Source organism: Pipistrellus kuhlii, unplaced genomic scaffold (assembly GCF_014108245.1).
Source record: "Pipistrellus kuhlii isolate mPipKuh1 unplaced genomic scaffold, mPipKuh1.p scaffold_m20_p_3, whole genome shotgun sequence".
Taxonomy (NCBI): domain Eukaryota; kingdom Metazoa; phylum Chordata; class Mammalia; order Chiroptera; family Vespertilionidae; genus Pipistrellus; species Pipistrellus kuhlii.
The window spans coordinates 93,221,883-93,239,111 of NW_023425529.1; the positions used below are offsets into that span (position 1 = coordinate 93,221,883).

Sequence of the window (17,229 nt, forward strand, 5' to 3'; positions counted from 1 at the left end):
GTTATCACAATAACAAAGAACTCTAGATTCTAATATTAGGTGCTATTCCATGAGATCATCACCCAAGTAAATCTAAGTGACCGTATGAATGTGTATGTAGAATACATAGTAATATGATGCTGATAACAAACCCAAGAAAAATGTGTATGTAGTAGACTTATTCCCCTATCTTTGCATATTCTATTAACTTACCGTATTTCCCGGCGTATAAGACGACCCCCTAATTTCACAGTTAAAACATAGGTTTAGGCCTATATTCGCTGTGTAAGACTACCCCCCACTTCAAAGAAAAGACTTACTTTGCCGTCAAGATCCGCAGGTAATTTTTGTGCAATTTTGGTCTTTTGCCCCCGATTTTCGGTTGACTTTTTTTCGTTTCAAAAGTCGTCTTATACGCCGGAAAATACGGATAAGAAACTGACCACGCCCTGGCTGTTGTCCACAGTGGTTGGAGCATTTGGTCCATGCACAAAGAGTCAAGGGTTCAATTCCTGACTGGGGCACAGATCTAGGTTTCAGGACCCACCCCGCATCCCATTGGGGTGTGTGCTGGAGGCAATAAGTTGATCTCTCTTTCTCTCTCCACTCGCTCCCTTCCACTCTCTCTGAAAAGCAATGGGGAAAAAAAAAATTCCTCATGTGAAGCTTCACAACAAAAATCCCAAAACAAAAGCAAATAAAAAACTGACCATGATTCACATGCTTTTCTTAAACTTATGTCACAAATTATTCATTACCATATGCAATTTCATTTTTAGACAGTTTAGGTTAGTGTTATCAGTTTTATTTATTTTTTATTTTTACATATTTTATTGATTTTTCCCCCTCCCTCCCTCCCTCCCACACATCCCCTCCCTCCCCAGAGCTTTATGTCCATTGGTTGTACTTATATGCATGTATACAAGTCCTTCAGTTGATCTATTATCTCCCCCAGATCCTCCTCCCCTCCCCGCTGAAATTTGACAATCTGCTTGTTGCTTTACTGTCTCTGTATCTATCTTTTGGTTCATCAGTTTATAATGATCTTTATTATCCACAAATGAGTGAGGTCATGTGGTGTTTCTCTTTCATTGATTGGCTTATTTCACTCAGCATGATGTTCTCCAATTCCATCCAGGTTGCTGCAAATGATGAGAATTCCTTCTTTTTTATGGCAGCATAGTATTCCATTGTGTAGATGTACCATAGTTTTTGGATCCAATCATCTGCTGTAGTGTTATCAGTTTTTAAAAAATATTTATTGTTAAAAGTCTTACATATGTCCCCTCTTCATCCCATTTCTAGCATATCCCCAAATCCTGCCCCTAGCTTTCATCACAATGTTGTCAGGGCCCATGGGTTATGCACATATGTATACAAGTTCTTTAGTTGATCTCTTCTGACCCACCCACAGTCTTCCAGCCTTCACAATGAGATTCGACAGTCTATTCTGTGATTGTCTCACAATCTATTTTGTTCATTAGACTCCACATATGAGTGAGATCATGTGATACATGTCTTTTTCTGACTAGCTTATTTCACTTACTATAATACTCTCCAGGTCCCTCCACATTGTCTCAAAGAATAAGAGATCCTTTTTTCCCCTACTACTGCAGAGTATTCCACTGTGTAAATGAACCACAGCTTTTTTTTATTTTTTTTATCCACTTATCTACTAATGGGCACTTGGACTGTTTCCAGATTTTAGCTATTGTAAATAGCGCTGCTATGAATATAGGGGTGAAACATTCCTTCTGATTAGTGTTTTGGGTTTCTTAGGATATATTCCTAGAAGTGGGATCACTGGGTCAACTGGCAATTTCTTCGTTAATTTCTTTAGGAAACTCCATACTGTTTTCCTTAATGGTTGTACTAGTCTGAATTCCCACCAGCAGTGTACTAGAGTTCCCATTTCTCCACATCTTCACCAGGACTTGTCATTTGTTAATTTGTGGATGGTCACCGTTCTGACAAGTATTTTAAAAAAATATATTTTATTGATTTTTTACAGAAAGGAAGGGAGAGGATAGAGTTACAAACACCGATGAGAGAGGAACATCGATCAGCTGCCTTCTACACACCTCCTACTGGGGATGTGTCTGCAACCAAGGTACAAGAATCAACCTGGGTCCTTATCCATTGAGCCAAACTGGATAGGGCCATTCTGACAAGTACTAAGTGATACTTCATTGTTGTTTTAATTTGTATCTCTCTTATGATCAGTGATCTTGAACATTTTTTCATGTCTCCTGGCCACCTATCTACTTTGGAGAAGTGTCTACTTAGGTTCTTTGCTCATATATATATTTTTAAATTGGATTGTTGTCTTCTTTTTGTAAGTTGTATGAGTTCCCTATATATTTTGGAGATTAACCCATTATTGAATGCATCATTGCCAAATATGTTCTCTCATACAGTGCTCTTTTCATTTTGTTGATGGTTTCTTTTGCTGAGCAGCCTTTTACTTTGATTTAGTTCCATTTGCTTATTTTCTATTAGTTTCCTTTGCCCTAGCAAAGGTATCCATAAACATATTGCTATGAGAGATGTCAGATTTTGCTGCCTATGGTTTCTTCAAGGATTTAAAAAAATATATATATATTTTATTGATTTTGTACAGATAGGAAGAGAGAGAGAGAGTTAGAAACATCGATGAGAGAGAGTCATCGATCAGCTGCCTCTTGCACACCCCCTACTGGGGATATGCCCGCAACCAAGGTACATGCCCTTGACCAGAATCAAACCCGGAACCCTTCAGTCCCCAAGCCGACGCTCTATCCATTGAGCCAAACCGGTTTCGGCTCTTCAAGGATTTTTAATAGTTTCCTGACTTACATTAAAGTCTTTTATCCATTTTGAACTTATTGTTGTGCATGATAGAAGTTGGTGGTCTAGTTTCATTTTTTTTTTTTTTTGCATATGTATCTGTCCAATTTTCCCAACACCATTTATTAAAAAGACTGTCTTGACTCCATTATATGTTCTTGCCTCCTTTGTCAAATATTGATTGAGCATAATGGCTTGGGTTGATTTCTGGGTTCTCTCTTCTGTTCCATTTATTTTTATGCCTGTTCTTGCACCAGTACCAGGCTGTTTTGAGTATAGTGGCTTTGTAGTATAACTTGATATCTGGTATTGTGATCCCTCCAACTTTGTTCTTAAGATTGCTACAGCTATTCGGGGTTGTTTTTGGTTCCATATAAATTTTTGGAGTATTTCTTTTAGATCTGTGAAATATGCTGTTGGTATTTTAATAGGGATTGCATTGAATTTGTAGATTGCTTTCAGTACTATGGACATTTTAATGATGTCAAAGTCTTATAGTTTTCTGACTACACTATATGGGAGAACATATTTGGCAATGATACATTCAATAAATCTACTAATCCATGAACACAATATATTCTTCTATTTGTTTATATCTTCTCCTATCTCTATTATCAATGTCCTATAGTTTTCTGATTACAGGTCTTTTGCCTCCTTGGTTAGGTTTATTCCTAAGTATCTTAATTTTTTGTTGTTTCAGTGGTAAATGGAATTGTTTAGTTTCTCTTTCTGAGAATTCATTATTGGTGTATAAAAATGCCATCAATTTCTAGGTGTTAATTTTGTATCCTGCTACACTGACAAATTCATTTATTAAATCTAGTACTTTTTTGGTGGATTATGATAGTTTTACTCCTCCTTTCAAATTTGGATGTCTTTTATTTCTTCTTGTCTGATCACTGTGGCTAGGATTTACAATACTATATTGAAGAAGGGTGGTGAAAGCAAACATCTGTATTGTTCCTGTTCTTAGAGGAAATGTTTATAGTTTTTGCCCATTGAGTATGATGTTGGATGTAGGTTTGTCATATACAGCTCTTATTATGTTGAGATATGATCCCTCTATTCCCACTTTACTGAAGGGGGTATTGGATTTTGTTGAATGCTTTTTCTGTGTCTAATGATGTGATCAAGTAATTTTTATCTTTCAATTTTTTTAATGTAATGTATCACATTTATTAATTTGCTAATATTGTACCAGCCTTGCATTCCTGGAATAAATCCCATTTAGTCATGGTGTATGATCTTTTTAATGTATAGATTTTCTAATATTTTGTTAAGGACTTTAGTATCTATGTTCATTAGGAATATCCGCTTGTAATTCTCTTTCTTTGTAGTATCTTTACCTAGTTTTAGAATTAGGATAATGCTGGCCTCATAAAAAGAGCTTGGAGTGTTCTTCCTCTTAGATTTTTTGGAATAGTTTCAGGAGTTTATGTTTTAGTTCTTCTTTGAATGTTTGGTAAAACTCCCTTGTGAAGCCATCCAGACGTGGGTGAGTTGCTGCACATGAGATTTTGTGCTGTGGCCACTTAAGATGGTGCCTGCATTTGCAGCTGTCCCTTGCTGGCAGGCAGCCCAGTTTTGGGTTTAGACTCCAGAGTTTTCAGAGGGAACCCACCACAGCCAAGACATCCCTCACAGCTATTGTTTGTGGGAGCCTGGCCAGCCCTTTTGTGCCTCCACATTTCCCACTAGTCTCTATGCGTTCATCCTTGGTTATCAGGGTTCTCTCTAGCTAGTCTTCAGTTTATTATTCAGGATGGTTTTTCTGTATATTAGTTTTAATTCTAATTTGTTCCTGGGACATGTCAGTGTAGTTTCCACTTAATCTGCTGCCATTTTGGAATCTCATCAGTTTTTAAAAGAGAAACTGATTCTCGTTCCCAACTGAAGAAGTGTTACAGGAAGCAGTAACTAACAACTAGAAGGTGGCATCTTCAGGTGGCAGTATGGCTTTTAAAGAATCATTGAGGTTAAAACAAAATCTTTCTACTTAAAACTGAGTGAGGAAGAAAGGTAATGTTGCTTCTCTACAATTGGAAGTCTTGATGCCAAACAGCTGAGCCAATACATTTAGAAACTAGGTGAGTGAAATCCTATCTAATAAAATAATAATATGCAAATTAACCATTACCCACACTATACCTGCAAGCCATACCCACAATCCATGCCCACAATCCAATCAGGAGCAAATATGCAAATAAACCCAACCAAGATGGCTACGGCCACAGAGAGCAGGAGGGAGGCTTGGGTTTCCCCGGTGATGGAGGAAGCCAAGCTTTCTGCCTGCCCTTGCCAGACTAAGCCTCCACTCAAGGCTACAAAGGTTCAATGATAGAAGATACATAAACCCAAACAGAAATGGCGGCAGCCACAGAGCAGAAGGCTAGGGTTGCCCCCTGCGATGAGGGAAGCCAAGCTTTCCTCACAGCCTAGCTGGCCCAGGCCTCTGCTTAGGCTACAATGTTTCAATAATAGAACATACATAAATCCCAACAGAAATGGCTGCTGCCAAGGATCAAGCAGAAGGCTTGACTATGCTCCAGGCTACAAAGTTTCATCCTTAGAAGGCAAATAAACCCCAGATACCAGGGCCTCTGCTTGGGTTGCCAGGGGGTGTGGCCAGCCTGCAAACCACCACCAGGTCCCTAGCCCAGGTTGCCCTATGCCCCAAGGGAACCCCCACCCTTGGGACACCTCAGGGCAAACCAGCCAGCTCCCACCTGTACACCAGGCTTCTATCTTATCTAATAAAAGTAGTATGCAAATTGACCATCACTCCAACACACAAGATAGCTGCCCCCATGTGGTCAAAGATCCTGCCCCTATGTGGACACAAAATGGCCACACAAGATGGCTACCACAAGATGGCCAGCAGGGGAAGGACCAGGCCTGCAAGAGAGGGCAGTTGGGGGTGATCAAGCCTGCATGGGAGGGCAGTTAGGGGTGACTAAGCTGGCAGATTAGGAAAGTTGGGGGCGACTAGGCCTGTACGAAGATTAGTTGGGAGGGACCCAGGCCTGGAGGGGAGAGCAGTTGGGGGAGACCAGGCCTGAAGGAGAGGGCAGTTAGGAGTGACCAGACCTGCAGGGGAGGGCAGTTAGGGGTAAACAGGCTGGCAGGGGAGCAGTTAGGCATCAATCAGGCTCGCAGGGGAGTGGTTAGGGACAATCAGGCAGAGGCAGGCAAGCAGTTGGGAACCAGCAGTCCTGGATTGTGAGAGGGTAGTCGGATATCCCTTGAGGAGTCCCAGATTGGAGAGGATGCAGGCTGGACTGAGGGACCTCCCACCCCCCACCCCCTACAAATTTCATGCACCAGGCCTCTAGTACTACAGTAAAGGCAAGAGCTAATTGAATAACTAACATATTACCCATATCACAGCTAAGAACTAAACTGTAAAGTCCTATTGAAACAGATATCCTGTATTTGTCTTTCCTTTATGCAGTTTGGGGCTTAGCATTTAAATATCTATTGAAGAAATAATTTAATAAAAATTAGAAAATATTCCAGAATGTCTTCTTATTCATATCCTTGCCTGTTAATGGTTAATAAACTATTATTCCATTTTACAAAGAAAACAGGGCCAGAGAAAGGCAAGAGGAATTAGGTTATAATATGTGCACTGCAGATTTTCCTTTCTCACACAGGTTTTTCAAAAACAGGAGTTGGACACCATGAGCTCCATTAAAGTGGGAACCTGTGGACAAGTTTCAATACTTCAGAACGCTTCACAAAATGGAACATTTAAGCATGATATCATTACAGAGGCAGTGATATATATATATATATATATATATATATATATATATATATATAATGTATCTTTTGCTTTTGATTATAAATGATAACACTGGTTATTTCATGTTAACTACAAATTCTGCTTGGTACTTCTATAAAAATGGAGAAACCATGTACTTAATAAGCTTCTCTTATGAAAAATAATTTTTTCAAGTGAAATAATTAGAAAATGATAAAGAAATGTATCTCTGTTGATAAAAAGTTTGGGGCCACAAGAGCTCACTGAGGCTTCTGTGGTCTCCTGCAGTACTCGCACCGACACCTTCCTCTGGATTTCAGCATGTGCCTCTGCCTACTCTTGCTGCTTGTGCTGTGCAGTGCGGACCCTAGCTTGCAGGGAAGTTGGAGGATCTACAATGGGGAAGGCTCATTGGAACTGCCTAGGGAGGTCCCTGGCTGTGTGCACACTCCCTTGTTCCAGCACAACCTCAAACAGGTATCGTGTGTGACCGCCCCAGTGAGCCTGTGCCTGCATTCCCTTACAGGATCCTTGCTACAAATTTAATGACCTTAACAAAATGGAACTCCTTGGATAACTGGATATATAGCAAGAAATTTCAGATCCCCTTTGACACTAGCAAATGGCAAAAAGTAAACTTGATTTTTGAGGGTGTTGATACAGTTACAAAGGTCCTGCTCAATAGTGTTATTGGGGAAAAACCAAGATAGCGGCATAGATAAACACCTAAACTGCTTTCCACAACAATTTCAAAACTACAACTAAAAGACAGAATGGACATTACCCAGAACCACAGGAAAGCTGGCTGAGTGGAAATTCTACAATTAGAAGGGGAAAGCACATGGAGAATTAGAACTGCAAAGGACTGAGGTACGGAGACGCACGCTCCTAGAGGAAGGGCGGCTGAGTGCTTGGCTGGTGTTTTCTGGTGGGAGAGGAAAGGAAGTCCCCAACTGCACTGAACCCCACTTCTGGGTGAAACACCATGGACCCAGGCTCATATAGGGGGAGTCTGCACTGTCAGGTAGCGAGAAAGGCACACAGAGACTCGGGGAAACTGCGGTAGGCAGGGATCTGGTGGCGCACACTCGAGTGCACGCAGATAAGACTGACTGCTAAGGTTATTTCTAGCTCTTCCTAGCAGGAGGCAGTAGGAAGCTCCTAACTGCATTGAAGCCCAGTTTTGACTGCACTGAACCCCAGTTCTGGGTGAGCCTGAGGGAATCTGGACTGTCAGGCGGAAACTCAGGGGAGCGCAGAAGGCAGAAGTCTAGAGGTGTGCGCCCAAGGGCAGAGCTGACGGGAAGCCAAGATTGTCTGCTTAGTTCTGAGACTCTGCCCCATCCAAGCTGAGCACAGAGGCTTTTGCAATTTTGCAAGTCTGGTTCTTTAAGGCAGTGTTTCCCAACCTTCGGAGTTGTTAAAACACAGATTCCTGAATCCCAACTAAGAAGTGCTAAACTAGAATTTTTGAGAACATATAGGTAAAATTGCATACCTAACTTAGTGCTCTGTATATAAAATCTGTCTTAGAGCACTAGTTAGGTATACAATTTTACCTATATGTTCCCAAAAATTCTAGTTTAGCACTTCTTAGTTGGGATTCAGGAATCTGTGTTTTAACAACTCCACCAGGTGATTCTCATCATGAGAGAAGGTTGGGAAACACTGCTTTAAGGCTAGGTCTCCCAGCGTAGACACAGCTGATATACATAGCCAGTTGGCCTGGAAGTCAATTCCTCCTAATGATACCAACAACAATGAAGACTTAACTACAACAAGACTGTACACACAGACCACAAAGGGGTACAGCAATAGTGTCAATCTCAGGTGACTGGGGAGGCTGACCCACTGGGCCATATAGAAAACCTAGCACACAAAGCTACCCTACCAACTCAGGGAAGCAGCGAAAATGCGGAGACAAAGAAACGGATCACAAACTAAAGAAATGGAGGAAAATAAACAACTGGATATAGAATTCAAAACCATATTATAAGGTTTTTCAAGAATTTCCTAGAAAAGGCCAATAAATTTAGCCAAACCCTTGAGGATATGAAAAAGGACCAACTAGAAATTAAATGTACACTGACTGAAATAAAAAATATTATACAGAGACCCAATAGCAGACTAGAGGCTCACTAGAGTGAAGTCAAAGATTTGAAATACAAAAAAGCAAAAAACACTCAACCGGAAAAGAAAAAAGAAAAAATGATCCAAAAATTTGAAGATAGTGTAAGAAACCTCTAGGACAACTTTAAGCGTACCAACATCAGAATTATGGGGGTGCCAAAAGAAGAGAGAGAGCAAGATACTAAAATCCTATTTGAAGAAATAATGACTGAAAACTTTCACCACCTGGTGAAAGAACTAGACTTACAAGTCCAGGAAGTGTACACAACCCAAAACAAAAGGAATTCAAAGAGGACCACACCAAGACACATCATAATTAAAATGCCAAGAGCAAAAGGCAAACAGAGAATATTAACAGCAGCAGGAGAAAAACAGTTAATTACCTACAAGGGAGCACTCATACTATTGTCAGCAGATTTCTCAACAGAAACTATGCAGGCCAGAAGGGAGTGGCAAGAAATATTCAAAGTGGTGAATAGCAAAAACCTACAACCAAGATTACTCTACCCAGCAAAGTTATCATTCACAATTGAAGGTCAGATAAAGAGCTTCACAAATAAGAAAAAGCTAAAGGAGTTCATCACCACCAAACCAGTAATGCTGAAAGGTATTCATGAAGAAGAAGAAAGAAGAAAGAAGAAAGAAATAGAAGAAGAAGAAAAAGAAGAAGGAGGTAAAGATAAAATTATGAACAACAAATACATATCTATCAATAAGTGAACCCCAAAATCAAATGAATTAAAAATCTGATGAACAGAATAAACTGGTGAATATAATAGAATCAGGGGCAAGGAAAGGGAGTGGACTGAAAATTCTCAGGGGGAAAGGAGTGTGGGGGGTGCGGGAAGAGTCTGAACAAAAATTGTACACCTATGGATATGGATGAGGATAGTGAGGGAGAGGTAAGGGCAGAGGATGGAGTAGGAACTGGGTGGAGGGTAGCTATGGGAGAAAAAAGGAGAAACTATTGTAATAATCTGAACAATAAAGATTTATTAAATTTTAAAAAATGTTATTGGGAAAACAAACATGTTAAGATATAGCTTTGATGTTATGCATGTAGTGAAAGCCCTAACCTCCCTTGAGCTGTGTTTCCAGTCACCAGTGTTGTATGTGGCCCAGTAGAGCAGAGCAAAACAGAGCAGAGCTCACACTAGCTATGAAGTACCCCCAGACTAGCCCTCCCCCAGTGTACAGAAGGGAGAATGCCATGCCAATTTTATTTGAAAGGAGCAGTGTACCTTTAGTTGGGACTGGGGCCTTCCTTTCTGACCCAGGGCATCAGGAAAGATGCAGAGTTGAAGCCTATATTTGTCATCTGAACTACTTCACATTTTCCCCTATAAATGACAACCATGCCCAGCAGTAGAATCTCAAAAGAGAGTCTTCTTTTGATGTTGTCAGCTCAAAGCCAGTCCCTGGTCAAGTGATCATAGAAATCCCTAAATTGCAAACACAGCAGACATACAGCATTGAACTTAAGCATGAAGAAAGGATTGTTAAGCTCTTTGTGAAAATTAACAAGAAAATTACTGTAGAAACTTGGTAGCCTCATGGACATGGAAACCAGACTGGGTACAACTTGACAATTCTTTCTAAACTGAATGGGACTTTAAAATTTAAAAATCAGCTAAGGTTTATTCTAGGACAATGGACCTATTACAAGAGCCCCTAGAAAGGTCTCCCAGTCTGAATTTTTACTAAAAAATTAATGAATTTCCCCTATTTCTGAAAGAATCAAACTGGATCACAGCAGATTTTTTCCAGGATCGAGTAACCTCTGACTTGGTATCACTCCTTTTGCAATCTGCTATGGATGCTAACTTGAATGCTCCTCGGGAATAGAAAATGAATTCTATTTTCTCTTTGATGAACTAGGAATAATGGTAGGGCAGGATTTTGTTTGTCTGGGCCCTTTATCATACTGATAGGGACTTCATAAATTTCAATGAGAACAGAAATTGCTTACCAGATCAGGAGACTGAAATCTCATCCCTCCATCATCATATGGAAGGGAAATAATGAAAATAAAGCAGTGCTGATGATGAATTGGTATAGTACAGACTTCACATACCTGCTTACCTACATGAAAGATTATGTGAAACTATTTTGAAAACATCCAAGAGGTTGTCTTGGCAGACAAGTCTTGGCAGGCCTAGACTTGTCCTTTTATCACATCCAGTCCTACAAATGAAGTTGAATCCATTGCAGAAGGCTGGCTCTCTGCCAACCCATACAACAAGCATTTTGGTAATATAAATTTTTATGACTATAGCAGTGATTGCTGGGATTGGAATATTTCCCCAAAAGCTCAAATTGCATCTGAATATGGATATTAGTCCTGGGCCTTCCTTCAGTACATTAGAAAAGGTTTTATCTAAAGAGGACTGGTCTTAGAACAACAGATTTTCAAGTCATTGACAACATCATGAAACCAGTAACCATGAAATGCTTCTTCAGGCTGAACTTCATTTCAAATTCCTGAAAAGCACAGATCCATTACTCAAATTCAAAGATACCATCTACCTTACTTACACGATGTAGGCAGTGTGTCAAAATAGAAACTGAATTCTACCACTGCAGTTGCAGCAAGATAGTGAACAGAAAAGGGCACATCTTGGGGGCACTCTATTGGCAGCTGATTGACATCTGGCAGGCTCCTTCCTGGGCCTCTCTAGAGTACGGAGGAAAGTGGAAAATGCTTATTACTTTGCTTGGCATTTCTTCACTCCACTGTTGACTGTGGGTTTTGAAGATAAAGGAGTGTTTTTCATCTATGGAGTGTCAGATCTTCACTCAAACTGTAATGTGACACTCTGTGAAGAGTCCACAGGCAGAGTTCCCTGGAGCCTTTGTGCTCTCACAGGAACTGCCATTTTGTGATGAGAGCAGGGAAGGCTGTCCTCTTTCAGGAGCCAGTGTCTAAACTGCTGCAGAGACATGGGCATCGTAAACGGCAAAGCCGTATGGTTTCCTTTTCCTGTTAACCAACAGCAAACTCTTGAGCCAATCAACTATTACTTCCTGTCCTCACCAAAAGAGGCTGTGGGGCTCTATCACTGCCATCATCTCTCAGCAAAAGGACACATTTGTGTTTGATTTGGAAACCTCGGCTGTCGAACTCTTTGGTTAGATGTAGTGTCCCAGGGAGATTTCAGTGACAATGGTTTCCTCATGATGGAAAAGACACGGACTATATTATTTTACCCCTGGAGGCCCACAGCAAGAGTTAATTGGAGCAATATTTTCATGTGACTTTCTTGACTGATATTTACTGAGGGAATCCAGCTTGTACTTTCAAAAACATTCCTAAGGCACAGGTTGGAGCTGCAAGTGACCAAAGACAAGTGAAGAAGCTGGAAATGGGTCTGTCTGCTGCCACACATATGACTTATGATCCGTCAGGAGTGCATACAACTTTTTTTAGGGAAGCTGTTTACGAAGTAAGTCCTCCAGTGAGGCTGTGCCTGGACAGTGTTTTTAGGTCTTCCCCTTCTAGCTTTACAACATGGACCAGTTATAAGCCAGCTGTCTCGCCCTACCCAGAAAAGGGTCTCTATACAGGTAGGCCTCTTGGGGAACCACAGGAACATAACCAGAGAGCTTCAGTTTTGGCTCAGTCCAAGGAGTTAAGATTTAGACTGTTGACTGGCAAAACAGTGATATTCTTTTTAGTTTGGGTTTAAATCATTTTACTTACCTATATTGATTAATTATAAGAGGTTATAAATTACTTCATTATACACGATCATGTTCATAAATTACATGGATAATAAAGCAAATGGGGCAAAATATTAATAAGTGCTAATTTGGGTAAAGGTTTATAGGGATTTTTTATACTACTTTTGCAACTTCCTGCAAATTTGAAATCATGTAAAAATTAAAATTTACATAAACTGCATCAACAACAACAACAAAAAAGTTTGGGGCCACTAGCTTATATAAACTTCACTTTTATTTTTTTATTTTAAAAAACATATACATTTTATTGATTTTTTTTTACAGAGAGGAAGAGAGAGGGATAGAGAGTTAGAAACATCGATGAGAGAGAAACATCGATCAGCTGCCTCTTGCAAACCCCCTAGTGGGGATGTGCCCGCAACCAAGGTACATGCCCTTGACCGGAATTGAACCTGGGACCTTTCAGTCAATAGGCTGATGCTCTATCCACTGAACCAAACCAGTTTTGGCTAAACTTCACTTTTAAATTAAATTAAAAAAAAAAAAAAGATAAGGCAGAGCTAACAGGCATAAACACCTATTCTTTTTTTACCTCTATTCTCCTCTAAGTTAAACTTTATCCTGAGTAAGAGAAGGGCTGGTAGGATTTATCAAGCATGTGGTTATCTCACCCAGGCGTGCCCAGTCTATCCCCTGTTCCTGGGCTGTACCGGGAAAAGAGATCAGAGCAACAAATCAGAGGCCCATGGTCAGATTACTACATACTAGTAGAAGCAGTCACAGCACAGGACATAGTCAACAGACCTAAATATTGTTGGTAACATTTTCCTATGTAAGGATAAAACCCATCTGTAAATAATCAAAATTTTCCTTCAGGTTTTTCCTTTTTTTTCCTGTCGGGGTTTTTACTTTTTATTTTTTTAAAAATTTTTTGGGCTTTTCTTTCTTTGGCTAATTCTAGTTACACATGCACAAAAAATTCAGTCTTATTACTTTAATAGCTATTTCATATACATTCATGTACTCATGCATGGAAATAACAGAAAGGGGGAAAATTTAACAGTCAAAAGGTAGATCTAAGGTTGAGGCTATGAAGTTTTATTGTATAATACAATGTGAAAGGATGGAAAATGAACTGTGGCTTTTCTTGGCAGGAGAGATATAGGTCTTCAAGCACTAGGATGGAATTTTGGCTCAGGAAGTAGAATGTTTTTAAAGGTCTCCACCTACCCTAGAGATTCCACCACATATTTTTTACTGTTTCCAGAGAATTCTTAAGTAAAACCTGGAACAAACACATCTTGTTATAGACAAACAGTCATTTTAAAATGGATTAAAATAAGCTAGCCTACATTAATACATATTAAGTGTTGTTACAGGTCAAATAAATCTTTGCCTTTATAGCCGAAGTCAAGTTATTTAATAATCCTAATTATAAAAACATTACCAATAGTAAGTAATTCAATTTCTTTTTATTGGAGGTAAGTGGATTTTTGACACACACAGAATAAAACAGACAACAGAGACATTTTCATCATCTCAGATTTTGTAAAAACATACTTTTATTGATTTCAGAGACGGGAGAGGGAAAGAGAGAAAGAAACATCAATGATGAGAGAGAATCATTGATTTGCTGCCTTCTGCATGGCATACAATCTGGACATGTGCCCTGACAGGGAATTGAATCATGATCTCCTGGTTCATAGGTGTATTTTCAACCACTGAACCAACCTAGCCAGGTCATCATTTCATATTTATTGGATAAAAATATAAACAGCTTGGCATCAATATTAGAATTAGTATAAGACAGAGCTGACTCCTCCAACACTTGCTTGAATTCAGTCACAACTAATATGGAAACCAAAGCAAAACAAATGAATGCATTGGGAAAAAATATGAACTAATATCACTAACAAAAGTGATAACTGGAGAAAAAAGGGACAAGAAGTTCAATGGTGTTATTTTCCAAGAAAAGCATATGGCTTGGCTTATTTGTGCTGGAATAAATAATGAGACTAAGAGATAACATCTGGTTGGTATTTCTTTTAAAGGAAGTGAAATAGTGTTCCCTAAAATGCCTAAAACTGGCCTTCTTAATTTTGCTTGAAAAACATTTGTTTTTGAAAGAAAAAAAATGTGCCTTTTGTGCAGCCTTATGCACTGTGAAACATTATAAGCAACAAATTATTTAATTAGTTTGAAAACTGATATAAAGCAGCTCTCAAACTAAATAGCTCAGAGATGGGAAGATAAAGGAAAGCTTCTGAGAGAGAACCAAGATGGCGGCCTAGGTAAGCACCTAAGCTGCAGCCTCGCACAATTTAAAAAACAACAACTAAAATCAGAATGGACTCCATCTAAAAACAGAGGAAAGCTGGTGGAGTGGGAAATCTACAACTAGAAAGAATGAGGTGAGTGCACAAGGGATCGGATTGGGAGCCGCAAAGCACTGAGGTAGGGAGATCCTCGAGCACGGAGAGGAAGTGCAGCCGAATGCCTGGCTGGTGGAAGGGGAAAAGTAGTCCCCGATTGCACTGAACCTTTTCCGACTGCACTGAACCCCAACCCTGGCTGAAACCCCGTGGACCCAGGCTCATACAGGTGGAGTCTGGACTGAAGAGAAAGGCACCCAGAGACTCAGAGACTGGGAGAGCAAGAAGCTGCAGTGGGCAGGGTCTACAGTATGCACAGAGGTCTGACCTCAGAGGTTACCGTGGCCTCTCCATAGTGGAAGAAGTCAGAAACTCCAGACTACAGAGACCCAACTCAATTCCAGTCAAGCCCCTGGGGCACCCACGCTCTTGCACAGGGAATGTGGGACAGTCAGGCGGAAACTCAGGGAAGCTGTGGAAGGCAGAGGTCAGACGGAAACTCAGGTGAGCACACAAGGGCAGGGCTGATGGGAAGCCAAGACTGCAGCTCAGCCCTGAGACTCAGCCCCATCCAAGCTGAGCACAGAGGCTTCTGCAATTTTGCAAGTCTGATCCTATAAGACTGTCTCCAATACAAGTTATCCCAGAGTAGACCCAACTGATACACCAATTGGCCTGAAGATCAATTCCTCCCAGGGATACCAACAACAATCAAGACTTAACTACAACAAGGCTGCACACGCACTGAGGAGGCTGACCCACTGGGCCATATAGGACACCAAGCACACAAAGCCATCCTACCAGCTCCGGGAAGCAGCGAAAATGCTGAGACAAGGAAATAGATCTCAAATGAAAGAGATGGAGGATATAGAGTTCAAAACCATGGCTATAAGGTTATGCAAGAATTTCCTAGAAAAGGCTGATAAATTTCATGAGACCCAACTAAACTGACTAAATTGGAAAATACTATGCAGAGATCCAACAGCAGACTGGAGGAACACAAGAATCAGGTCAAAGAGATGGAATACAAAGAACCAAAAGACACTCCTCTAGAGAAGCAAGAGGAAAAGAGAATCCAGAAAGTTGAAGATAGTGTAAGGAGCCTCTGGGACAACTTTAAGCATACCAACATCAGAATTATGGAGATGCCAGAAGAAGAGAGAGTGCAAGATACTGAAAACCTATTTGAAGAAATAATATTAGAAAACTTCCCCCACCTGGTGAAAGAAATAGACTTACAAGTACAGGAAGCTCAAAGAACCCCAAACAAATGGAATATAAAGAGGAACACACCAAGACACATCATAATTAAAATGCCAAGGGCAAAAGACAAAAGAGGATCTTACAAGCAGCAAGAGAAAAGCAGTTAGTTATCTATAAGGGAGCACCCATAGGACTATGAGCTGATTTCTCAACAGAAACTATGCAGGCCAGAAGGGAGTGGCAAGAAATATTTAAAGTGATGAATAGCGAGAACCTACAACCAAGATTACTCTATCCAGCAAAGTTACCATTCAGAATTGAAGGGCAGATAAAGAGCTTCACAGATAAGAAAAAGTTAAAGGAGTTCATCACCACCAAACCAGTATTACATGAAATGCTGAAAGGTATTATTTAAGAAGAGGAAGAAGATCAAGTGAATTAATCTGAGGAATAGCCAAAACCGGTTTGGCTCAGTGGATAGAGCATAGGCCTTTGGACTGAAAGGTCCTGGGTTCGATTCTGGTCAAGGGCATGTACCGTGGTTGTGGGCACATCCCCAGTAGGGGTAAGAGGCAGCTGATCAATGATTCTCTCTCATTGATGTTTCTAACTCTTTATCCCTCTCTCTTCCTCTCTGTAAAAAAATCAATAAAAATATATTTTAAAAAAATCTGAGAAACAGAATAAATTGGTGAATATAATAGAATCAGGGGCAAAGAAAGGGAGTGGATTGATAATTATCAGGGGGAAAGGGGTGTGGGGGTACAGAAAGAGACTGGATTAAAATCATACACCTATGGATGAGGACAATGGCGGGGGGAGGGGAGGGAATAAGGGCAGAGGGTGGGGCGGGAACCGGGTGGAAAGGAGCTAAGGGGGGGGGGGGGGGAAACAATTGTAATAATCTGAGCAATAAAGATTTATTATTAAAAAAAAAAGGAAAGCTTCTTAGAATAAGAGATGCTTAAGTAAACACCTGAAGGATTACAGCACCCACTCCCATCTCTTGCAGTTTCCCTTTCTGCAATTATAATCCAAAAATGTTAAATGGAAAGTTCCAGTAATAAACAATTCCTAAATTTCACACTGTGGGATGTTCAGCGTAGCGAGATGAAATCACATCTCTAGTGGTCCCCTCCATCCTGCTAGAGATGTGAATCATTCCTTTATCCAGTGTCTCCATGCTATAGATACTATACACCAACTTGTTATTTACTTAGCAGCCACCTCAATTATCATATCGACTGTCACATGATCACAGTGCTTGTGTTCAAG

The 17,229-nt window shown here is 40.3% G+C and overlaps 1 protein-coding gene and 1 pseudogene across 6 annotated transcripts in view; one reads left to right on the plus strand and one right to left on the minus strand.

Annotated features, from left to right (window-relative positions):
- Positions 1–17,229, minus strand: part of MICU2 (mitochondrial calcium uptake 2) — a 132,551-nt gene that overhangs the window by 43,944 nt on the left and 71,378 nt on the right. For 4 of the 6 annotated variants that reach the window (XM_045588532.1, XM_036457564.2, XM_036457562.2 and 1 more), the window contains exon 3: positions 13,051–13,083. The exons of the other annotated variants lie outside the window; for them this stretch is intronic. In XM_045588532.1, coding sequence (XP_045444488.1) covers positions 13,051–13,083 — 33 coding nt within the window. The remainder of the gene's footprint in view (positions 1–13,050; positions 13,084–17,229) is intronic. 6 annotated transcript variants of the gene reach the window in all.
- LOC118729978 lies at positions 6,890–12,160 on the plus strand (annotated as a pseudogene).